The 27,500-nt window shown below is 42.4% G+C and overlaps 1 protein-coding gene across 1 annotated transcript in view; it reads right to left on the reverse strand.

The window, feature by feature from the left end:
* The window catches only part of LOC143291743 (signal transducer and activator of transcription 5B-like), a 54,450-nt gene that overhangs the window by 7,247 nt on the left and 19,703 nt on the right, over nucleotides 1-27,500 (reverse strand). The window contains exons 11-18 of the mRNA XM_076601810.1: nucleotides 19,483-19,617; nucleotides 18,248-18,566; nucleotides 14,226-14,303; nucleotides 12,158-12,250; nucleotides 10,250-10,385; nucleotides 9,279-9,334; nucleotides 3,924-4,084; nucleotides 2,665-2,804 (exon numbers count right to left, since the gene is read on the reverse strand). Coding sequence (XP_076457925.1) covers nucleotides 2,665-2,804; nucleotides 3,924-4,084; nucleotides 9,279-9,334; nucleotides 10,250-10,385; nucleotides 12,158-12,250; nucleotides 14,226-14,303; nucleotides 18,248-18,566; nucleotides 19,483-19,617 — 1,118 coding nt within the window. The remainder of the gene's footprint in view (nucleotides 1-2,664; nucleotides 2,805-3,923; nucleotides 4,085-9,278; nucleotides 9,335-10,249; nucleotides 10,386-12,157; nucleotides 12,251-14,225; nucleotides 14,304-18,247; nucleotides 18,567-19,482; nucleotides 19,618-27,500) is intronic.

Raw genomic sequence — 27,500 nt, forward strand, 5'->3', positions numbered from 1 at the left:
TCAAGTCACTCAGTATCGTATCGGAGCTCAGCCTTCGATAACACATTCACACTCAAACACTCTCAAGAGATGTGCCAGTCGGAAACCCGAAGCGTATCGGGCCAGAGAGAAAGAAAGAAGACCATGATCTCTCTAATGAAAATATGACTGTGTATAAATAATAATCCTAAAAAGAAAAATACACATAAGATAACAACAACAATTAAAAATAAAACCAATAAATAAGAAAAAATAAAAAAAGAAAAGACAACTATATGAAGATGAAATAAGGCAATAAGAAGGAAACAGCACAACCACCACACACACAACACCAAACCAGCACAAACAAATCGTATGCACAAAGCAGTTACCATACGAAGCAAAAACCAAAACTACACAAGCCCGCTACAACACGAGACCACACACATCACTGTCCAAATTAATACCCCACACCCACCCCATACCAAACAAACAGTCAATAAACAAAAGAAAAACACATGCAAAGAACTGCAAAAACCCCCATGCTTGAGGGTTCAATAAAGTGAATAAGGTTGTACGCAGTACTACGAGACTGGAAAAGATTACTGGACAGTCAAGTCAAATCATTCCAGATGATGCAATTAAAACGAAAGGGAGCTGTCAATTTGAACAGTAATCTGTTAACAAGTATCCTGTGGAGTAAACAGTGTGTGTGGAAGTGGTGTAGTTTGGGCTCATATCCTTTGCCTAAGGGGTATTGTCAATCAAAATTAATGCATAGTCTTATATATACCACACAACAAAATATGGCTTTTCTTCATTCAAAACCTATCAAGCACAGGGGTGATAACACTGGCTAGAGCAATAATGTGGAGTTCCATAGCAGGTCAGAAGCAATGTATGAGAAAGATCTGTCACTGACAAAAAAAATATATAAAAACAACTCGCATAATGTATAGATGATGACTGATTCACACACACTATTCATATACTTCAAGCAAAGCCTTTGACAGGTTTTTTGTTTCATTACACAACCAGTAAAACTATTGCATCAATCTCACCAATCTCATTCAGGTCCCTTTACAAGAAGACATCTCATCGCGCATGTCATCATATCAACAAATCTTGGAATATTCTTTAATATCCTCACGATGGCCGTCCATTCAGTATCTTCATGCTTTCATCCCATCAGTCACCAGTCAATACACTTTTTTTTTTTAACACAACCAACCTCAATTCATGCTTGTTCTGTTCTTAGAACAACAATCAACACTAATTCCGCCGTTTGTTAGAACTATATAGGAGTCAGCAACAAATTTTCAACTACAAGACTCACCAAACATCGTATTTTATCAACCATCTGCATACGTAATAATGCCTCAAAAGCGCAATGTTACTAACGCTCACCAACTCCCCAAGCTCAAATCTTTTTCGTTAACTACCAAAACTCATAGCAATGATTGTTTTCAACTATCTCCACAACCACTCTACAACTCGTTCGTTCAAACGAATGCAGATGTAGGATGTGTATACATCGAAATGGCTAGTCCATGGAAGATCGGATACAGAGAGACAGTTTTTCCCAATTTGAGCAAACTGTAATCTTGCTCCAACTGCTGTAATGTGGTAAAGTCTGGACATTACACACAGGATTGGTAAGTCCTAGACATTAAACTTAAAATCGGTCCTGCCAGAATGACATCATCAGTGATTTGCATTTCTTCCATCAAGCTCCGCCCACTGCCTGTCAATCTTGCCCAGCTCATTGGCTCAAATGTGGGTCACCACAGGGCCTGCAGAAAGACACATCATCAGTGGTTGGTTAGCTCTTTCTTCTAGCCCCGCCCACGGACTGTCAATCTTGTCCAGCTTCATGGGTTCAATGTGGGTCACCACCAGGCCTGCAGAAAGACTGTCGGGCCTGCAGAAAGATATCATCATTGATTGGTCATTTCTTTCCTCAAGCTCCGCCCACTGCCTATCAATCTTGTCCAGCTTCATTGGCTCAATGTGGGTTACCATAGGGCCTGCAGAAAGACATCATCAGTGATTGGTCATTTCTTCCCTCAAGCTCCGCCCACTGCCTATCAATCTTGTCCAGCTTCATTGGCTCAATATGCGTTACCACAGGGCCTGCAGAAAGACATCATCAGTGGTTGGTTAGTTCTTCCTTCCAACCCCGCCCACTGCACAGCCATGATATCAGTGCAGGAGGCTGTTGGTTAGTTCATCCTTCCAGCACCTGCGTGCATGTGCACACGTGCGTGCGTGTGTGCCTGTGTGCATGCGAGAGAGAAGTATAGACTATGAGTACTATTCATCATTATGTTGTTGTTTGTATTCATCAGCACTTTCTGATAATATGTATTCTTTGGAAAGAGAGAACTTAATCATTTCTGGAGAAGGGGGCTGTAGGGGAATATAAAAAACTTTCATCAATTTTTTTGTGATTTGAATAAAAACTATCATTAAAGTAAAAAGCAAAAAATCACATGAGTCAATGTCCTTGCTGCCATAAAAAATGATATTATTTCTGGGCAGCTGAAATAAAAAAAACATCCATCTTTTGTTGAGTTATCATGACTGAATCACAAAACACGTTTTCCTTACTGAAATCAAAACTTCACCTTTCTCTCTGTGTGTCGAAATAAAATCTTTCTTTTTTTTTCCCACTCTTCACTGACGACACAAGGAAAGACAACTCACTGCCATTGTTGCTCTTCTCCACCACAGCTATGGAGATGGCGCCACATTTTGAATCGCTGAAGCGAAGGAGAAAGGTGCCCTCCTCTTGGCACAACAGCATCTTCTCAGCCTTTGCCTTGCTCACAAAACCTTCCACGTAACTGCAAACATAACAAAACCCTTCCAACATGCATGGATGGATGGACGGATGGACAGCCCAGTAGTTAAAGCATTGGACTTTCAATCTGAGGGTCCTGGGTTCGAATTTCTGTGACGGCGCCTGGTTGGTAAAGGGTGGAGATTTTTCTGATCTCCCAGGTCAACATTTGTGCAGACCTGCTTCTGCCTGAATCCCGTTCATGTGTATACGCACACAGTAGATCAAATACGCATGCTAAAGATCCTGTAATCCATGTCAGTGTTTGGTGAGTAATGGAAACGAGAACAAAACTAGCATGCACATGAAAACATAGTATGGCTGCCTACATGGCAAGGTAAATAAACAAAACAGTCATACACATAAAATGCTGCGTCTGTTTGAGGACAGCAGTGATCACACACACACACACACAAACAAATACCCTTTTTGCTACAGCTCCTTCAGGTGTCTACTCAATCATGCAGAAGGCATCATACACACACACACACACTTTTTGCCACAGCTCCTTCTGGTGTTTCTCAATCATGTGGAAGGCATCACACACACACACACATAAATCAGGCAATTTTGAAAAGGCTACGGAACATCTGGCAAAACAAGGTAATAAAGCTTCTCATATTTCCAGCAATGGAAAAAGGCAGATATTTCAACATCCTAAAAGAAAGGAGACTATCTTTACAATGTCAAACAATAGAGGATGAATATCATTTCTTAGATGACTGCGAATTATACAAAGAAATTAGAATAGAATTCATACAAAAATTAAAAAACACCTTCCAAATATTATTAAACCCATTCAGCTAAAACTGGAAGACAAACTTGTGGGACTACTTAGGAAATTTGTCAGTAACTGCTGTCAAAAACGCCATAGCATGCAGGAGTGATTCAATCTCTTTTTCAATAATTATCTGTTATTTTGTTTTGCTTTTTTGTGCATGGTTTCTTGTAACTTTGCATGTGTGTCTTATAAACCTTGTTAAGGTTTATTTGACATTAAAATTGATTCTGATTCTGATTCACGCACACACACACACCCTTTTTGCCACTGCTCCTTCAGGTGTTTCTCAATCATGCGGAAGGCATCACACACACACACACACACACACACACACGCACACACCCTTTTTGCCACGGCTCCTTCAGGTGTTTCTCAATCATGCGGAAGGCATCGTACAGCCAGTCCCAGAAGGTGCAGCGTCGGTTGGTCTTCTCCTTCTTCACCTTGTCCTTCTTCTCCTTCTCCTTCTTCCCACTGCCATGGTTATGGTCCGGGAGGGCTCTCTGAAAGCAGTTTCAGTTCTCAGGTTTCTCAAGGAGGCATCACTGCGTTTGAACGACTCCATATACGTTACACCAGAAGATCAAATACACACGTTACAGATCCTGTAATCCATGTCAGCGTTCGGTGGGTTATGCAAAACAAGAACGTATCCACCATGTACACCCCCGAAAACGGAGTATGGCTGCCTAAATGGCGGGGTGAATAAACAAAAACGGTCATACACATAAAATGTTCAATGTTACATGTTTGTCTGAGTGTGTATATGTGCGTGCCTGAAATCTGACTGAATGACACAGGAAACGAATGATGAGCGCCCAATGGCAGCCATAAGTCAGCTCTACCCAGGTAGGCAGCCTGTTTTGTAAATGACCACGTGTTTGTAAAGCACTTAGAGCTTGGTCTCCAACTGAGGATAGGTGCTATATAAGTATCCATATCAATCAATCAATCAAAAAGGACACCACATCAGCTAGGCAGATGCCTGACAGCAGCATAACCCACTATGCTAGTCAGGCCTTGAGTTCATGCTGATATATTTATGTACCTATCAGAGTGGATTTCTTCTACAGAACTTTGCCAGTGGACAACACTTATGTTGCCATGGGTTCTTTTGCAGAGTGGTTAGTGTGTGCTGCACACAGGACCTCAGTTTATCATCTCATCCGAATGACTAAATGCTCACTTTGATTTTCCAGTCAAACTTGAAAGAAAGGGTGAGACTGGGATTCAGATCAAGACCCTCATGGGCACCGTACTGACAGATAAACATCGTAACCTTCCTCCCCTTTCTGGAGGTAGAGTGGAGTTTAAAGACCTATCGGCTTTACGCCCTTAAGGTCAAGTTGTTCGTGGCTGTGGTCTTTTCCATGGGGGTGTGGCATGGTCAAGGCGTTGGTCCTGTGGTCTTGTTCGAGGAGGGTCCTTGCTGTGTGCTGGCTGACGGCGATGTCCATGGTCCGTGCCGTGTCCTGGCTGTGTTCAGGTGGTGGAGTCCTGATTGTCGGTCTGAGGCTGGTCCTTGCGATGTCTTTTCTTGTCAATACGGTGTCCATGAGGGTCCAGCGAGGACACCCCCCGAACTGCCAGCCAGGACTCCCCCTTCCTGGATTGCTATGGACACTTATATAGCACCTGTCCTCGATCAGAGGCCAAGCTCTTAGTACTTCTTCTTCATCATTTGTGGGCTGCAACTCCCACGTTCACTCGAATGTACATGAGTGGGCTTTTTCGTGCATGACCGTTTTCTTACCCCGCCATGTAGGCAGCCATACTCCGTTTTCAGGGATAGCTTAGCACTTTACAAATGTGGAGTTGACTGTACAACAGGCTGCCTGCCTGGGTAGAGCTGACTGACAGCTGCCTTTAGGCACTGATCATTCATTTCATGTGTCGTTAAGTCAGGCTTCAGAGAAGCACAAACGTACACACACGCTTACACATGTATAGTGGAGTGGACTTTACAATGCCACAGGCAACTGTCTTGTTGCCCTTGATTCTTTTACGTGCGTTAAGTGCAAGCTACACATGCGACCTCAGTTTATAATCTCGTCTGAGTGACTAGCGACCAGACCACCTGTGAAGGTCTAGTGGAAGGGAAAAACATTCTGGCAGCTGTCAGATTTGAACCCACACACTCAGATTCTCTCACTTCCTGAGCAGAAGTGTTACTACTAGACCACCACTCCACTCAAGAGCCTTTGGTCTAAAAATTACAAGTAATTCTAAACTGCATTCCAATCTTAGATTGCTTTGGTTCTTCAGCGTCCACATATCTGCCAGAAGAAAAGACTGTCAAAATGCTAAGCATAATATCACAATTAAAACAAAAACATGTCACAACTTTCCCATGAAAATAAAGCAGGTTCACAAACTCTACACCATCAAGATTCATTCCATAGTAGTGCTATGGTGGGGTGGGAAGAGGGAGCAGGTGGGGGGTGTTCATACAGCAAAATGTGGATGATTACATCGTAAGATTTTGTAGCATGACGCTAAAAAAAAAAAAAAAAAAAAAAAAAAATCCAAGCTTTTTATGTATTGAGTACAATTTCAAAATGTAATGTTTACGATGAGAAAGATCAGTTTAAAGCAAATTAAGTCCCCTAGCATTAATTACATAGTAATTTCCCTTTTTTACTCCCTGCACCAAAATGTTTGCAAAATAAATAAAACTTCCATGCTTAGCAAAAGAAGTTCCTGCTTGAACAAAAAATGATAATAATGACTGCTCTTGTTGTTGGGTCAGAATATCAGATCAAAGTGCCAAGTCTGGAGAATACAAAAAATATAAATATAACAGTAAATGCAGTTTGCATATAATTATTAGGCTTCATTTTTTTTTTTTTTTTTTTGGTGCCCATCCCAGAAGTGCAATATTGTTTTAAACAATATGACTGGAAAGAACTGAATTTTTCCTATTTTTATGCCCAATTTGGTGTCAACTGACAAAGTATATGCAGAGAAGATGGCAATGTTAAAGTTTACCACGGACACACAGACACACACAAACACACACAGACAACTGAACACCGGGTTAAAACATAGACTCACTTTGTTTACACAAGTGAGTCAAAAACCACCTCATATCAATAAAATAACACTACAATTAACCTCATGTATGAAAAGTTACTTTCTCACACATGCCTACCTCAAAATGTAACCATTAGTAGGGCTCCCACTTTTCTGTGAATTTCCACGAAAAGTAAAAATGAGATTCAGCTGTTATTTGAGGGACGCGGTGGCGGTCTCCACTCTGGGAGGGACGCTCACTCAGTCTGGCTCCGCGACTAAGCCATTATTGTCGTTAGTAGGGGGCTTAGTAGGTGGTATCCTAAGTACGTTAAAACAGAACAGGCACCACTGAACACCACCGAAGTGACTCAGCAGCAGTGCAGGGTCTCCTCTGGTGTGTGGCCTCCTAGTGACCTAACATTGATGGTTCCCTGTGGACTGCCAACGCTGGAACTGCGACGGATGAACCTGGGTGTGGCCGTGTATGGGGGAATCTAAATGAGCGGCGTGGGAGTAATGCCACTGAAACGGTGCAGATGATGGGGCAGCAAAAAAAAAAAGAAAAAAAAAAGAGATTCAGTGAAAAACAAACAAACAAATTTCAGCGAAAAAAAATGCCTTTCTCATCCCTGTAGACATAAGACTGGAAGTGCTCTGTGTGGTTTATGATAATGGTAGTAAAGTGCTATAAATGTGCTCCGACTTGAGTCAGCTTGCACCATGCAGATTTCAGGGATTTTTTATTTTCCTCAGTGGGAGTCTTGCATGCCATTAGGAACTGCTGATACAAATATCAGGAACAAACTGAGTTTTCTTAAGAATTTTTCAAACACACTGTATAATTCTGTTTTTGATGTGACATGATGACGACAATCATCATGGCCACAATGACTGAAGGAGATTTCGAAGGTGCACAAGTGCACTTCCCTTCCCTTTTTTCTGTCCTGGTAAATACCGTTCATATATTCTGTCCTGGAGATGAAGTTGGTTTGTAGGGCTTTCAAGTCACAGTGAGCGTTTTCTCTCCAGCTTCTTCATCAGTCTCAAACATTCACTTGTGACTTCTTCCCCTTCTTCCTTGTCATTTGTTCATGGGTTGTCATTCCTATGTTCACTCGCATACACGAGTAGGCTTTTACGTGCATGGCGATTTTTAACCCCACCACCTAGACAGTCATATTCTGCTTTCTGGAGGGTTGCATACCAAGTATGTTCTTTTTTTCATAGCCCACCAAACACTCATATGGATTTCAGGATCTTTAACATGTGTATTTGATCTTCGGCTTGCGTATACGCAGGTAGGTGCTTTTTTTTCATAACCCACTAAACACTGATATGGATTACAGGATCTTAAACATGTGTATTTGATCTTCGGCTTGTGTATTTGCAGGCAGTGACAAGTCTGCACATATGCTGACCCGAGATTTTGGAAAAAATCTCCACCTGCATGCCCTGACCAGGATTCGAACCCGGGACCCTCAGATTGAAAGTCCACAGCTTTAACCACTTGGCTGTTGTGCCCACCATCCACTTGTGACAGCTAGCATCTTTCCAGCTTTCTCGGAACTTTGACTTCCATGGCCAGTTGCAGACTTATGGTTTCTCCAGTCAATGGGGAACCATTTACAGCTTAGTCTTTTTGTGAAGGACTATGACTCTCAAACTAGGAGGCAAAACTGCACTGGCTCTTAGTGCTGCAGCCTTGTGGGCTAGCTGGCCTTTGGGAACCATCCCAACGCCGACTGTCCTAAGACCCTCTTGGCCGAGAGAGTGGGGATGTAACTTGGGCAAGACACTCTCCACTATAATCAAATTCTAGCCCAAATAGTCGGAACAGCAGTTGCCTCCTCTGCTGTTCTGATGGTCATAGTCGGACACGACTGACTATCATATATATATATATATATATATATATATATATATATATATATATATATATATATACAGACTTATGCACATTCCCACACTGTTTGAATTACAAGTTTCCATCCACGGTAAGATTAATCCATCCATGAAAAAAGGTGTACCCATTTTTTTTTCCTTTACTGTTGTTCTTCCCCTAAAACATGCATTTCAGTAACAGATATGTCTTTTCCACAGCAGTAGGTACATATGCTTTCTTCTACGTTCCAGTTTCTTGGAATGACATTGCTTCTCTTGAAATTGTTGAATTTGTAAGGTTCATACTGGGAAGAAGACATCACATAACTACAACAACAAAAAACTCACAAAACTAATCCTTCAAGGTTCATAAAGGACATCGCATAAACTACACCAAAAAAATTACAAAACTAATTTTTCAAGGTACGCATTAATCATATTGTGGAAAACAACAAACGGTTACTGCATGAATAAAAACACGAGAAACCCCTGGACAGGCCCCACAACTTTTCAATGTGATTTTTGGCGATGCTGTTGATCAGAACGGAGGTGGTAACCATGTCAACAAAACAAGGGAAGTAACAACCATCAAAACAAAACAAGGGAAGTCAATCACTGATAAGGGTGAGATGCTACTATTAATATGTCACATTACTACATCGCAAAAATTCTTCTTCTTAGTTTCCCATATGAGAAGACATCGCCTCAAATGAATGACTCGAGTTTCTAAAAGAAGTTGATCATATAAAATGATAAATACTGATCAATTTTGCAAAACTGAAAAGAAGAAAAATTCATTACCTCACAAAATTGGCCAAAGCTGACTTCTGTTTTGTATGAGTCACCTCCAGGCAATTCTGTACACACACACACACACACACACACACACACACACACACACACACACACTTGCTGATGAAACCGGAGCATAAATGAACAAACAAGCATATGTATTCAAACAAAGATGGATATGTACATAAAAAATATACAAACATATGCTGTGAAGTGTGTGCACATGCAAACACAAACACACACACAACACAAACACACTAATTAACACAGGAAAAAATCTTATCAGCCAGGAACAGTCGGAGAACAAATTCAACCCTTTCCTTGTTACATCCACTCACACACACATGCGCACTCTCTCTCTCTCTCTCTCTCTCTCTCTCACGAAAGAATGTGTCAGAAAAGAACTGTTGGTGAGAAAGAGATACTAATTTCCATATCACACACACACACACACACAAAATTCAAATAATTAACCCTCTCCTTGTCACATACACTGACAGACACTCACTCACACACACACACACACACACACACACACACACACAAAATTCAAATAATTAACCCTTTCCTTGTCACATACACTGACAGACACTGACACACACACACACACATACACATAACCACACACACACACACACATAACCACACACACACACATACACAAAATTCAAATAATTAACCCTTTCCTTGTCACATACACTGACACACACACAAACACACACACACAAAATTCAAGTAATTAACCCTTTCCTTGTCACATACACTGACAGACACTCACACACACACACACACACACACACACACACACACACACACATAACCACACACACACACACACACACACATAACCACACACACACACACACACACACACACACATAACCACACACACACACACACATAACCACACACACACACACACACACACACACACATAACCACACACACACACACACACACACACACACATGCACACTCACGAAAAATCTTTTCAGACAAGAACTGCAGGTGGGAAGCAGTTAACCCTCTCCCTGTCATCTTTTCACAGCGGATGCTGAGCTCTTCCTGCAGCTGAGTCCAGGAGACATTGATGGGTACCTCAAATGGTTCCCTCTTCTGCACACACACACACACACATACACATATGCACACAATGCACACACACACACACATGCACACACATTCAATTCAATTCAAAATTCAAAGCGGAGTATGGCTGCCTACGTGGCAGGGTAAAAACGGTCGTACACATAAAAACCCACTCGTGTATATACGAGTGAACGTGGGTGTTGCAACCCACGAACGCAGAAGACGACTTTTTTTTTTTAAACTGCTTCTCATGTCTAGGAAAACCTTCCTAATCACATCCATTCACCTAACTTTTGCTCTTCACAAAAGACATGGGTTTTGGTTTTTGTTCAAAACTTATCCGTAAGCACTCTCAGTTTCCCACTTCTCCAACACAACCCAATGCCTAAAAACTCAATTTTGCATGTCTGAGGAAGGACAGAAACCTAGGTGGAGGGGCTGGAGGGGAGGAGGAGGAGGAGTAATAGTAATAATAATGATAATGATGACAGTATTTATAAAGCGCTGAATCTTGTGCAGAGACAAATCTTAGTGCTTTCACACCAGTCATTCACACGCATGCATAACTCTAAAACTGAAGAAACTGAAGACAAGGAAGAGGCAGGAGAGGGAGGCTATCTTGGGAAGAGGTGGGTTTTACGGCCAGAATTGAAAGAACTGAGTGCGGAGACCTGACAAAGCAAAAGAGGAAGTTCATTCCAAATGCAAGGTCCAGAGACAAAGAAAGAACGGCGTCCAACAGTGGAGTGTTTGAATCTGGGTATGCGTAAACAGATGGGATTCGAAGCTGATCGAAGAGAGCAACATGAATGTAGAGGTGAAGGCAGCCACAGAGATAGGAAGGGGCAGATTTGTGAATACATTTATACCATAGAGTGCTGATCTTATACTTTATTCTGTGTGAGACAGGGAGCCAATGAAGATGTTGCAAAATAGGAGTGATGTGCTCAGATCTGTTCTTTCTGAGTAGCAGTAGTAATACTACTTGTAGTAAACTCTGCAGCACGACTTGCTCTCAAAGCTAAGAAACGTCATCACACCACTCCCCTACTCGCTTCCCTTCATTGGCTGCCCATTCAAGCATGAATACAATATAAATTCCCAGTCCTTTGTCACAATTTCTTGTCCTGTCTATCTTTCGGATCTACTTTCTGTCTATTCACCATCCAGAAAACTGTTCTTCAAATGACAAGTGCACACTGTCCATTCCAAAGATTCGTACTGAAACTTACTGTGAACGTTCCTTTTCTTTTGTTGCACCTAAACAATGGAATTCACTGACCTCACACCTCCGTTACACCCCAACACCCGCATTCAAGAGAGCACTCAAAACATATCTTTTCAAACTGTATTTTTCTCACTGAAAACTTTCCATCTACATATGCTTGCTGTGATTTTTGTTGCTGGATGTGCTCTTTCTGTTGATCTATATGCATCTGTGATGATTTTGGTGTGTTTTTCACGATACCTGGTTCCCTGGTGTTTGTTTCTGACAATGGTGAATGTGATGTGCTTTGTTTTGCTGTGACTTGCACCTGTGTGATTTGAGACTGTGATGGTGCCTGTGTCAATTTACATATTTTTTATGTCACTCAGTCTGTACTGATGTTAGCCAGTGTCATGTGAAACTGTATTGACTTTTTTACATATTTTACGACACCTAGTCTTAAATTTGTACATTTCATTGTAAAGCACAATGACCCCCATCGGAGATGGGGGAACTGTGCAATATAAGCCTGCATTGTAGTATTATTATTATAGTAGTAGTATGCGAACATGCGAGCATGCGAACAACTTACTGGCACAGAAAAAGCGTTGTCCCATAGAACTGTGGCCAGTGCTTGACACTTCTGATTCGTGTGGGAGATCAGCACCACAGGTAAAGACAACACCTGAAATTCAGCAAAGGTCAACACCTGAAGTGCACCACAGGGAACTACAGCACCTGGCATCCATTACACAAACACAGGTGTCCACAACACCTGAAATTCAGCAAAGGTCAACACCTGAAGTGCACCACAGGGAACTACAGCACCTGGCATCCATTACACAAACACAGGTGTCCACACCACCTGAAACCCTACCACATCACCACAACACCTGACATTCACCACATGTATACAACACCAGAAAATTACCACAATTAACAACACCTGAAAGTCACCAAAGGTAAACATAACATCTGACATTCACCACAGGTACCTCAGGTGACCCACACCACTTGACATCCAACAACCAACCACAGGTAACCACAACACATGAAATTAAACACAGGTAACCACAATATCTGACAGTCACCACACAACCACAGGTAACCAGAACACCTGACATCCACCACAGGCAACCACAACATCTGACACTGACCATAGTTAACCACAACATCTGACACTGACCACAGGTAACCACAACACCTGAAACTGACCACAGGTAAATTGACCATAGGTAACCACAACACCTGAAATTGACCACAAGTAAATTGACCACAGGTAACCACAACACCTGAAATTGACCACAGGTAAATTGACCACAGGTAACCACAACACCTGAAATTGACCACAAGTAAATTGACCACAGGTAACCACAACACCTGAAATTGACCACAGGTAAATTGACCACAGGTAACCACAACACCTGAAATTGACCACAGGTAAATTGACCACAGGTAACCACAACACCTGAAATTGACCACAGGTAAACTGACCACAGGTAACCACAACACCAGAAATTGACCACAGATAATCACAACACCTGAAATTTACCACAGGTAAACTGACCACAGGTAATCACAACACCTGGAATTCAACACAGGTAAACTGACCACAGGTAATCACAACACCTGGAATTCACCACAGGTAACCACAAAATCTGAAATTTACCACAAGTAACCACAACATCTGAAACTGACCACAGGTAACCACAACATCTGAAACTGGTAACCACAACATCTGAAACTGACCACAGGTAACCACAACATCTGAAACTGGTAACCACAGGTAACATCTGAAACCGACCACAGGTAACCACAACACCTGAAATTTACCACAAGTCACCACAACATCTGAAACTGACCACAGGTAACCACAACATCTGAAACTGACCACAGGTAACATCTGAAACTGACCACAGGTAACCACAACATCTGAAACTGACCACAGGTAACATCTGAAACTGACCACAGGTAACCACAACATCTGAAACTGACCACAGGTAACCACAACATCTGACACTGACCACATAACCACAGGTCACCATAACACCTGAAATTACCCACAGGTTGCCATATCACCTGACGCTAAAGAGCATCAGAATGAAAGTCCAATGTTAGAAATCCACAGCTGCCACTGCCTTCAACAACAGTTTAACACAGGGAGAAATCGACACAATCACACAAACACACACTCTCTCTCTCTGTCTCATACACACACACACACACACACACAAAGTCACACACACACACAAACCAAGCACAAATTACACACACACACACACACACACAAACCAAGCACAAGTCACACACACACACACACACACACACACACACACAAACCAAGCACAAGTCACACACACACACACAAACCAAGCACAAGTCACATTCACATTCACACACACACACACACAAACCAAGCACAAATCACACACACACACACAAACCAAGCACAAGTCACACACACACACACGTCACACACACACACACACACACACAAACCAAGCACAAATCACACACACATACACATACACACACACAAACCAAGCACAAGTCGCACACACACACACACACACACACACACACACACACACGTCACACACACACACATACACACTCACAAACCAAGCACAAATCGCACACACACACACACACACACATACCTGCAACTCTAAGTTTATTCCTTGGACGATGGGGAAACTGGTTTTGAATCGAAAGCAGAACTTTTGTTTTGTCACTCTCTGAAAATGGAATCAATATGACAATTATCATGATCGAGTATAAAGCAGCTTCTTTTATTTGCTCAATCTTTATTTGAACAACAACACACAAGAAAAAAACAAAACAAAAAAAGAAAAGAAGGAATAAGAATTATGTTTAAAAAAAACAACCTCAAATTTCACACACACACAAAAAAGTTAAATACGTTACTAACTAGTTTTTTGTTGTTTTTTTTGTTGTTTATTTTACAAACACAAGATATATAAGAAAAGGAATCTGTGTGAAATTAAGACTGCTCTCCCCTGGGAGAACACATCACCTGCAAGTGTATTTGTTTTGCTGACAATGTACACTTTTTTTCCCACTTTTCACTTTCACTTTCACTTTCTCAAGGAGGCGTCACTGCGTTCGGACAAATCCATACACGCTACACCACATCTGTTGAGCAGATGCCTGACCAGCAGCATAACCCAACGCGCTTAGTCAGGCCTTGAGTGCATGCTTACATATTTGTGTACCTATGAAAGGGGATTTCATTTTACGTAATTTCGCCAGAGGACAACACTCTCGTTGCCATGGGTTCTTTTTCAGTGCGCCAAGTGCGTGCTGCACACGGGACCTCGGTTTATCGTCTCATCCGAAAGACTAGACGCTCAGTTTGATTTTCCAGTCAAACTTAGGAGAAAGGGCGAGAGCGGGAATCGAACCCACACCCTCACGGACTCTCTGTATTGGCAGCTGAGCGTCTTAACCATTCTGCCACCTTCCTCCTGATAACCCAACATAACTTTGCCTGGGACAACTCTTTTTTTTTGCTGTGGGTTCTATCGTGTGTACCAAGAGCACGCTGCAACAAAGAACTTGTTGTGTTCATCGTCTCAGTTTCAATTTCAGTTTCTCAAGGAGGCGTAACTGCACTTGGACAAAGCCAAATATTCCACACCACATCTGCCTGGTAGATGCCCGAGCAGCTGCATAGTCTTCTTCTTCTTCTTCTGCGTTCATGGCCTGCAACTCCCACGTTCACTCGTATGCACACGAGTGGGCTTTTACGTGTATGACCGTTTTTACCCCGCCATGTAGGCAGCCATACTCCGTTTTCGGGGGTGTGCATGCTGGGTATGTTCTTGTTTCCATAACCCACCGAACGCTGACATGGATTACAGGATCTTTAACGTGCGTATTTGATCTTCTGCTTGCATATACACACGAAGGGGGTTCAGGCACTAGCAGGTCTGCACATATGTTGACCTGGGAGGTCGTAAAAATCTCCACCCTTTACCCACCAGGCACCATCACCGTGACTCGAACCCGGGACCCTCAGATTGACAGTCCAACGCTTTAACCACTTGGCTATTGTGCCCGTCAGCCGGATAGTCAAACTTTCCAAGTTAGGACTTGAGTGCATACATTTGTATCCATGGTCCTGAGTGGTATACTATTATAAAAGGGGGCTCGGTACAAAAGAATTCGTAATGATTATCTGAATTAAAGGATAGAAAAGAATCCCCGCGCAGGCCTGGAACGTGAAGAGGTCAGTCACAAAAGGGTTTTCTATTGTTTTATTTACAATAGTTAAAAGAAGATGAGAATAAGAGAACAGAAAACCCTTTTGTGACTGGCCTGCACAGGGATTCTTTTCTACCCTTTAATTCAGATAATCATTATTAATTCTTTTGTACCGTACCCCTTTTATAATAATACACCACTCGGGACCATGGCTACAAAAGTAGCGTCGCCGACATGATTTTGTTCCTTGAGAATATTCTTATGTCAGGATAAAGATCCATCACAAAATAGATCCAAAATGATTCCTTTTAATGTTTCAATTCTTTGATCCAAATTAAATCAATTCCTAAACAACACCCCTTTACCACCCAAGTGTACTTTGTTCAACTTGGCGCTTGCGAGCAAGGATATTTAATTCTTTAAATATCTCCAACTCAAAATTATAGGCCCCTTGCCAAGCTAACTCTGTCACACATATAAATCTGTGTACCTATGAGTGGATTTCTTCTGCAAAGTTCTGCCAGAGGACAACACTCTTGTTGCAGTGCTTCTTTTGCAGTGCGCCAAATGTGTGTCGCACACAGGACCTGCGTCTTATTGTCTCATCCGAATGACCAGACCATCAGTTTGACTTTCCAGTCAGACTTGGGAGAAAGGGTGAGACCAGTAATAGAGCCCAGACCCTCACAGACAATGGAGAAAAAATAAGGGTTTGGTACTGTACTGCACTGCACTGCATTGTACTGCATTGCATTGTATTGCACTGAATTGTATTGAACTAAAATACATCACATTACATTTTGTCACCACAGCTTTCTCTGCATGAAATTTGGACTGCTCTCCCCCACCTTTTTTTTCCCTGCCTGCAAATGTATTTGTCTTACTACCAAAGTGAATTTTTCAACAACCCTTTTGTTGCCGTGGGTTCTTCAGAGGTTAAAGATCCCATAGCATGGGGCAGTGAACTCCTTTCCACTGTGTCTTGGGGCTGAGCGGGAAGAGAAGATCCCTGACACAGAGGTGCTCTCTCGTGCAAACTTGCCCAGCATCTACATCATCTTGATGCAGGCCAAGCTGCGCTGAGCAGGCCGCCCCCCATGTAGTTCGCATGCCAGACCACCGGCTCCCCAAGAAACTGCTGTATGGCGAACTCCAACATGGCAAGCGCTCCCATGGAGGCCAAAAGAAGTGCTTCAAAGACACTCTGAAAGCTACTCTGAAGGCCTTCAGCATCAGCCACGACACATGGGAGCTGAATGCAATGGACTGACCAAAGTGGCATTCAGCTGTCCACAAAGGCGCCAAATCCTGTGAGGCCAACAGAATCGCTGCAGCAGAGCAACGCAGACAGGCCAGGAAAAGCAGTGCCAGCAAGTCCCCGACAGCCGCCACCATCCCCTGTTCACACTGCGTCAGAACCTTCCGGGCGCGGATTGGCCTGACCAGTCATCTGCGCACCCACAGATCCCAACCCTCCCACCCCCAGGATGACTAGATGGTCCTCGTTGATCCCGACGGACAAACCACACAGGGGCTGAGCACAGAAAGGCGGGGGCCCAGTTCTCTCCTACCTCTGTTTCTACATTCCCCTGCTCAAAGTCAAGTGTGCACATACACATTATTGTACTTAGGTGTAGAGCTTGTGGAGAGAGAGGGGGTTGAGTGAGTAAATGAGACACACAGAGAGAGTGAGGGGGCGTGTGTGTGTGTGTGTGTGTGTGTGTGTGTGTGTGTGTGTATGTATACCATGCTTCTCTTTCAGGCAATATGATTTTGTGTGAAGCCATCATGTATGTGTGACATATGTTGCATGGTCTTGTAAGTGTTTGAACATGCCATTAGGAAGAGGACAGATTAAAAATATGAGAAAAAAAAGAAAGAAAAGACAAAACAAAGGAGAAAAATAATGATGGAAGGAACAAAAAAAAAAAAAAAAAAAAGATAAAAAAGACAAAAAAAAAAGGGGAGATACAAAAGACAAAAACAAAAAAAAAGAAGAAGAAAAAAAAATAATAGAAAGAACCTTCCAGGGATGCTGAAACTATCGTGCTCATTTGCAGAACTTTTAGGCATCCACTGATTTCTCCTAAAAAAAAAAAAAAAAAAAAAAAAAAAAGTCTCTGTCTCTTGCATTTGGAATGAACTTCCTCTTTCGCTTCATCAGGTCTCCGCACTCAGCTCTTTCAAGTCTGGCATAAAAACCCACCTCTTCCCAAGAAAGCCTCCCTCCCCTGCCTCTTCCTTGTCTTCAGTTTTAGAGTTATGCATGCATGTGAGTGACTGGTGTTAAAGCGCTTAGATTTGTCTCTGCACAAGATTCAGTGCTATATAAATATTATTATTACCATCACTATTATTACCTCTTTAGTGTTATGCATGTGTGTGAGTGACTGGTGTGAAAGTGCTTTGATTTGTCTCTGCACAAGATTCGGTGCTATATACATTCTATTATTACCTCCTGTCCCCTGCGAGACTTGATCCCAATAGACACCAACTGCAAGTGGAAGTTTGCGCACAGCGACTCCTGCGGCAGCAGCTGCTGGGAGGAAGACAGGAAGGGGGTGGTGGGGGAGAGGGGCCAGTGGGGGGGAGAGGGAGAGGAGGAGGAGGAGGAGGAAGAGGTGGAGGTGGTGGGTGTGGTCCCCCCTGCCCCTCCTGCTCCCCCACCGATACGGACAAACTCCATGGCGGCCTCATCGTCTTTGAGGACCACGCTGGTCGTCTGTTGGCCTGCCAGGCTGGGGTCACGTGTCCACTGCCTCGCCTGGTCTTCACTGCCAACACAACCCATCATCCCTGTGGATAACTTGTGCGGGTGGTACGGAGTTGTCTTGTGTTGTCTTGTGTTGTGCGCAACACTGACACAATACAACACCGCAACAACAGCACAACATAACTTGTGCGGGTGGTACAGAGTTGTCTTGTGTTGTCTTGTGTTGTGCGCAACACTGACACAACACAACACTGCAACAACAGCACAACAAAAGTATACCACACCACGTAACACCACACCAACAACACCACCAACAACACCATACCTGTACCACAAACACCTCACCACACCATACCACAAACACTTCAGAGACAGGGACCACTATTTTGACACACACACACACACACACACACACACACACACACACACACACACACACACACACAATGCATACATACATTTTAACATACATGTGTACCAAACAGCTACCCTCAACACATACGCACACATAGACACACACAAACATACATAAACATTGTTGATGTTGTGTTGTGTCTTTGTTGTGCTGCTGTTATGGTAGTACCGTGTAGTGTTGTCGTTATGATTGTTGTGCATTGCTGTGACGGTGTAGCGCTGCCCCCCCCCCCTCCCACACACACACACACACACACATCCCCTCCCCCCGGAAACCCCCCCACTCCATACGCACACAATTTTTAAAAGATAATCAAAATTCGAATAACACAGGAAATGTTCCCAGTCAGGTGATGCTAACAGATGATGAATATATACAAACAAGATCAGGAAAATTTGTTTATGAATGCTGCTGCAATTTATTGCATTAACTGATTAATTGTGTATTTTTCATTCATTCATTTACTATTGCACTTGTGTCTTATAAACCTTAAGGTTTCATGACAAATGATTTTTTGGTTGTTGGTTTGTTTTTTTTTTAATCTATTCTATTCACACAGTACCTCAGGGCAGAGACAGTGACCTTGGGGAGGGGCGTGGGAAGGTTCAGCTTCCTGGCGACCAGCAGGCGAGTGGTGGCATCGACCCGCGAGCCTTCCAGAACCACCTGGTCGGGCTGTCGCTCCACTATAAAAGAGCTGCCACAAAAACAAAAAAAAAAGAAGATAAAAAAAAAAATCAAGAATAAAACTTCTGAGTGTGCGCGGCTGTCTTCCCTTTGTTTTGTTTAAAGAACCCATGGCAACAAAAGGGTTGTTCCTGGCAAAATTATGTAGAAAAATCCACTTCAATAGGAAAAACAAATAAAACTGCACGCAGGAAAAAATACAAAAAAAAAAAAAAAAATGGGTGGCGCTGTAGTGTAGCGACACGCTCTCCCTGGGGAGAGCAGCCCGAATTTCACGCAGAGAAATCTGTTGTGATAAAAAGAAATACAAATACAAATACAAAAATAAATAAAAAAAGAAGAAAACTCTCCTGTGTGTGTGTGATTGTCTTCCCTTTGTTTCATTTGTGAATGAAAAGGAAAAAAATACATGATGTACAACTTCAAACTTGAATATTTGTAATAATGATACAAAAATAAATAAATAAATAAATAAATAAATAAATGATAAGAAGAAAACTTCTGCACTGCTGTCCAGGCTATAAGCAGAACCACACACTTAGCTGACTGCGAGATCCTCCTAAGGCCTGATAGTGCCAGACACTGCACTGATAAGTACCAGCTGCTGTGCCTGCTAACCCGTCACTGACCCTTCTTTGTCTTCTATTAAAGCGTGGCAATTTGCGCGCCTCTTTTGAGCGGGCTGGTGAGCATACTCGTATTTCTGCGGCATTAATGTTTTGCACCATTGGAAAGAGCGGACACTTATCTTTTTGATGGTGGTAGTACTTTCCTTGGCTGGTAAATATTTTTTAAGATAGCAGCATTTACTTGAGAGAACTGTGGTGACAATTGTGACTGGCGGTGGTGTGGTTTTTTTCATAGCAGAAGTACCGTGAGTTTGGTTTTCCTTCACATTCTGTTCTCTCACATTTCTTTCTTCCATTCCTTTCTTTCATTCTGTTTTCTTCCCTGTCTTTCTTTCGTGCTGTTTCTTTCCCTCTCTTTCTCTCCTTCATCCCTTCCTTTCTTTCGCGCTGTTTCCTTCCCTCTCTTTCTCTCCTTCTCCTTCATCCCTTCCTTTCTTTCGTTCTGTTTCCTTCTCTCTCTTTCTTTCGTCAGTGCTGCTTTCTCCCCTCTCTTTCTTTCTGTTTTCTTCCCTCTCTTTCTTTCATGCTGTTTCCTTCCTTCTCTTTCTCTCCTTCATCCCTTTCTTTCTTTCTTTCATCCTGTTTTCTTCCATCTCATTCTCTCGTTCTTTCTTCTTTTTTTTATTTTATTTTATTTCACTGTTTCTTTTTCACCTCCCATCTCCTGTTGTTCTTTGTTTCTGTTTATTCTCTCTCTCTCTCTCTCTCTCTCTCTCTGTCATCCTTTCTGTTTATCTTTCCTATTTCTTTCATTTGTTCTTCCTGTTTCTCTCACCCCTTCACCCCCACCCCTTTCTCTTCCCACGCCCTTCTTACTTTCATTAATCTCTCTCATCACCCATTCTTCCTGTTTCATCTCTTATTTATGTTTTCTTCTTTCTCTTTTTCACTCTTTTTTTCTTTCATCTCTCTGCTCGCCCCCCTCTCTGACATTTTCTTTCTTTTTGCACTTCTTTGTTTCTTTCCTCTTATTGCTCTGTCTGTCTTGCACACATATTCTCTACCTCTTTCCTTTTTTCCTGCTCTCTCAGTTTTGTCCTTCATTCATTCTTTTTTGTGCCATTTCTTTCATTTCCTTTCTTTTCTCTGTATTTTTGAATTATAGTATGGAGCCATCACACTCAGAAGCACTTCATACTGAGCGGTTACATTCATTGTGTAGAATTTGTGGAGAACGCTCCAAGAGAAGAACTGACCCATATGCTGTGATGTGTACAAGGGTGGCACTGGAATTAAAAACATTTCATGACATTGATTTAGCCATTGATAAAAGTGACACCCATTCTCGAACCTTGTGTTCAAAGTGTCATAGCAGAATTAAGACAATGAAACACATCCCCTCATCCACATCACTGAGAAATGCCAAAACACAAATAGACAATGCTGCTAAACTGTGGGTTGTGTATGACTCTCGCTTGTCAGTCAGTGAGTGTCCTGTGTGTTCACAGTTTGAACGTCAGAAAAGGGCAGGCAGGCCTGTGAGAAAAGGTGGCAGACCCAAAAAGCAAAAATTAGAACAAGAAATGTGTGATACATCAGTGTTTCTGCCGCACACTTCAACCACAATTATCCAAAAACAGTGTGAGCCTGCTGTGGTTGATACACAGACAGACACGCTGGCAGAGAAACAATGTGAGCCTATTGCTGTTGATGTAAACATGTCAACCACAATGACGGAAACGCACAGTGGGCCGACAGTGGTTGATACTCGCACATCAACCCCATTGAAAGGAACACAGCGTGAGCATGAAGCAGTGGATATAAACACATCACCCATACCAGAAAATCAGATCACACAAGCCAAGGCAGACCCAGACATATCACAAACTTCTTTGGAAGAACCAAAATTTGTTGACACAGCAACATCTCCGTTCAAACAGCTGTTGTGTAGAACCCCCACCCCTAAGAAAAACAAACTGAGACCTGTGCCTGACATAACGCTTCCATTGACGCGAGAGGAGACTGAGTATCACACACACCTCACAAAAATGTTGGTAGATGAGTCAAGGGACAGGACAACACTGCGGTGTAAAACAAAGGGCCAACCTTTAGTATTCAAAAAGATAGTCGTTCCCAGGAAAGCGTCATTGCAAGCAACATCACCTCTTCGTAGAAAAAGAGCAAAACTTATTCACACAATTAGACATGATGTTTCAGGCAGTTCAGCAGACGACTCACTCAAACAACAAAGCAGTGAAATAAAAACATCATCAAAACGTATGCAACAAAAACTCCTCAGTGCTGCTGGAATAAAAACACCATCTATTTCATGCAAAGAAGGTTCAGCTCTGCGTACAAGGTTAGGTTTAAGCTGGAACAAATTCAGAAAACACAGACGTTTCCTCAAGTCAATAGGTGTTAGTGTTCAAAGTGAACACAAGGAAAGGAAATTTCAGGACAGCCTTTTCTGTGGAGGGATCAGCATTGAAGACAAACACTTGGAAAATGAAGGGAAATTAGAGTCAGTTCCTGTAGGCTATGTTGGTGGTGATGATTTAGCAGGATTCGTTTTTTCTTTGTTGGATCAGTATGAAGAAGAAGGCCAACTGTACTGGCATGAAGGTGCCATCCCTGAGGATGAAATCTACATGAAAGTGGGAGGGGACCATGGGGGAGGTAGTTTTAAGTTCATGCTTCAGGTAGCCAATGTCAAGGCACCAAATTCAAAGCACAACACCTTTTTATTGGCGATTGTCAATGCTTCTGACTCGCACAGAAACCTCAAGACAGTTTTGCAGCCATACAAAGATCAGTTAGACAAGCTCAGCAAAATGACATGGAAAGGGAAGTGCATTAGGTTATTTCTGTTTGGGGATTACGACTTCCTACTGAAAGTCTTCGGAATTTCTGGGGCCCAGTCTTTCCACCCCTGTTTGTGGTGTACAGCCTCAAAGCCACAAATACAGAAAGCCCCTGCTGCACAGCCACAAGTTCCCAGAAGAACGCTGAACAACATCAAGGCTGACTGCAGAAAATTCAAACACCGAGGGGAAAATAAAAAAACTTGCCCGTGCTTTCAACAATGTCTGTCATCAGCCATTGTTTGACATAGAGCCCACTCAGGTCACACCTCCATACCTGCACATCATGCTGGGCGTGGTCAAAAAACACCACACACTCTTGGAACAAGAGTGTCACGCCCTTGACCAACAAATCGCCTTGACATTGGCTGCAGAAGATTCTGCAGTTGAAGAGAACAGTGCGTTTGGTGAATATGTCAGTAGTTTGAAATCACTAGAACAAGATAGAAGAGAAAAACAGAATGCAGAAACACAACTAGCCTTCCTTGAAGAAAACACACCACATTTCACAGAAAGAAAGACAGAACTGGAGGAGAAGATAGGGTTACTGTATGACAGCATAGAAGACAAAACACAACAGTTCACAGAACTACCACCCCTTTCAGGTCCCGTTGCTGCAGGTTTAGATGAAGCTCTCAAACAAAACAACATCACTATACAAGCATACCATGGCAGAAGTTTTGTTGGCAACCACTGCAATAAATACATACAAGAGCAGACTACAGAGAACATTTGTCACAGCATTGTCAGAAAAACATATCAGCTGACAGACAGTCTGGATCTCCACAACAAAGCGCATGACATGGCAGAAAAACACAAAGAGCTGAACTTTCTCTATGCACGAGTGCACAAGGCCATCTCTCACACACTCCCTGTCTCAGACACTGACATCACAGAGGCAAGCAGGTACATCTCAGAGTACATGGCATTTTACAGAAAACATTTCCCTCAGGTCAGAATCACACCCAAACAGCACATGTTAGAAGCTCACTGCATAGATTTTCTACACGCATTCAAGCTGGGGTTGGGATTATTTGGAGAGCAGGGAGGGGAAGAAACGCATGCCTTCATCAACGAACTTAAAGTCAGAGTCAGAGGTGTCAAAAACCCAGCTGAAAAGCTCAGGATATTGATAAAAGAACACATGACAATAGTGTCTCCACATCTGCAGTCTACAGCAGAAACAAAGGCCAAACAAGTGTAAGTGACATGAACGAAAGAACGCCAAAGAATACTGATCCCTTTGAATTGCTGCTCTCCCACCCTCCATCTCCACCTCTTCCACCTATCTGTCTGCCCTCCCTTACCCCTACACCCTTTCTGGTTTCTGTCAGTTACATGCTCGCATCCCTGTTTACTTTTTGTTTTTCTATTCATCCAAGTGCAAAGGAAGCCTCTCTCTCAAGCTGTCTTTTCCCTCCCACCACTTTCACCCCACCTTTCTCATATCTCTCATTTTACCTCCTTTACCGAAATTTCCCACTCTTTCCCTCACCTTAAATACTTAACATTCTCTCTCTCTCTCTCTCTCTCTCTCTCTCTCTCTCTCTATATATATATATATATATATATATATATTTCTCTCTCTGCTTTTTTTGTTTGTTTCAACCTCATTCATCTCTCTCTCTCTTTACGTCACCACCCCTGCCCCCTCTCTCACATCTGGAACCCCCATCCCTCTCCCCTCCCCTCTCACCACCCCAGTTCTGTATCCCTTTCCCAACTCACTATTTTTTTTTTCGTGCATGTGTGGCCAGGCTCTGCCTTACGTAGAGTCAGGGCAAGCTAGCCCTTCCAGCTTGCTGGGGGTGAAGAGTGAAAAGTAGTAACCTGCTTGCAGCTCCACACTTGACCACGTGATAGGCAATTTATGGCAAGTACTTTTTAATGCTGTGTCAGTCTTTACTTCTGGCAGAATAACAAAGTGGTTACTGCCAATGACTGTGTGATGAAGACTACCATTTTAACAGTTCTAGATTTAACACACACACACACACACACACACACACACACACACACACAAACCAGCAGGAATTTTTCTTACAAACCGCCAGAACAAACTGCCATCCACACCCCATACACGTGGCTGTGGTTTTCTTCAATGTGCGTGAATGACTGAATCAGTGTGCCTGTGGAGTACTTGTACAAGCTGCAAAACAGTTGTGATCTTTAACACGCCACAGCTTCCTTCAGAATTTCCAGCCATCAACACAGGTTAGTGAGAGGCATGCTGATGTGTAATGCTGTGCATGGAATGTATTGTCTGTGTTGAGCGAAATATGTGAGATTAGATTCAGTGTGTTAAAAATGTGTCAAAATGCATGTTACCAAACTGGTGGTAAGCATACCTGCTTTTTTCAAACAGTTATCCTGAGAAAAATAATCGGATGTTCACATTTGAGTTTCCTATCGTTTTAAAGCTAAGACTGTGCTCTTTCAAACCATACTATTTATTAAGCGATTGCGTTGACAAGCAGTGTGTTATCAAAAGTTAACGAAGAGGTGTTGTTTTCTCCCTGTGGCCGCTGCCATCGCGCGGAACAGCACACTGGTCTTTCTCCCTCCCAACAGCTGATAACGGCTGGAGGCGCAACGTGAAAGAGAAGTCGTAGCGTTTTGTGCTCTCAGTTCTTCCAAGTTAAAGCTCCAACCCTTCCGGCGGTAGCGTGTTATTTTTAGGCGGCGCTTTTCCCTCCTGAGTTGAATGCAGGGTCAAGTTCGCTCCTCAGATAAACTAAACGTCAAGCGCTGAACAGCTGTGTCTGAGTGTGCGTGGTTGTCTTCCCTTCGTTTTTGTTTGTTGAATGAAATCAAAAGGAAAAAAATAATTTGATACATAATGTACAACTTCAAACTTGAATATCTGTAATATATGATCTTCATTATATGTGCTGTATCTACCCTTTGTTTTGTCAGTCTAATATCATCATCTTAGATGAACAGACCATAAATGAATAAACGAACAATGTTTTGTTTGTTTCAAAATCAAAAGAAAAAATTGATACATGATGTACAACTTAGATATCTAATTTTCGTAATAATGATATGGTTTTCATTACAAGTGCTCTTTTTTCTTTTCTTTTTTACATGCTACGCATGTTGTACTGTATGCCAAAAAAAGAAGGAATAAAAAATCATATAAAAAAAAAGAAACACAGAACAACTTTCACGGTCTTAAAACAAAATTAAGTCACATGTCAAAGACACTTTCAAGATTTATCAAACTGTTAACGGAAGAAAAAATAATATATCACTTTCAAGATCCTTTAAACAGATAAATCACATATCACAGAAACTTTCCAAGTCTTTGAAAACAAGAAAAACTCACATACCACTTTCAAAGTTCTTTTAAAAAACAATAAATATTTATCTAATATAAGACTTTCAAGCTCCTTTGAAACAAGAGATAAACATGACTTTCAAGGTCTTTAGATACAAGAGATAATCACATATCAAAGAGCAACCTGCTGAGATGTGAGAAGACATCTAGACTTCAAAATTCCTTTAAAACAATATTCATATATCAAAAGCCAACATGCTGAAACACAGAACAGCTCAAGACGCACACAGCCGCAACTCTCTCTATTTTTCTCACTCTCTCTCACTTTCAAGCACACACACACACACAAACACACGCACACACACACACTAGCACACATAATAACACACACTCACACACACACACACACAAACACACACATTCACGTGTACACACACACACACACACACACACACAAACACACACTCACAAATGCACGTGTACTCACACACACACACACATGCACGTGCACACACACACACACACACACACAAACACACATGCACATGTACACATACAAACACACACACACTCACACATGCACATGTAAAACACACACACACACTCACACACACACAAACACACACTCCACTCACACACGCACGTGTACACACACACACACACACACACACATTCGCACATGCACATGCTCTCTCACACACACACACACACACACACACACACACAAACACCCCCTGTGCAGGTCTACATGCATTATCTTCCTCAAGGACCTTCACTCTTCATTTCCTGTGCCACTCCCATCTCCCCCCACCCCCCCTCCCCCCGCCACTTCCCCCACTCATATCACTTACAGTGGAAAGACGTTAGATTTAAGACTACCACTACTAACACACCACATACACATACACACACTCAAACACATACGCACGCACACACACACACACACACACACAAACTATACTGCTATTACTAACACACCACACAGACAAACACACACACACACACAAACACACTCACACACACTCTCACACACACTACTGCTATTACTAACACACCACACACAAACACACACACACACACACACACACTAACACACACACACACACACACACACACTCACACACTAACACACACACAAACACACTCACACACACTCTCACACACACTACTGCTATTACTAACA

The sequence above is a fragment of the Babylonia areolata genome, chromosome 17 (assembly GCF_041734735.1).
Source record: "Babylonia areolata isolate BAREFJ2019XMU chromosome 17, ASM4173473v1, whole genome shotgun sequence".
NCBI classification, from domain to species: domain Eukaryota; kingdom Metazoa; phylum Mollusca; class Gastropoda; order Neogastropoda; family Buccinidae; genus Babylonia; species Babylonia areolata.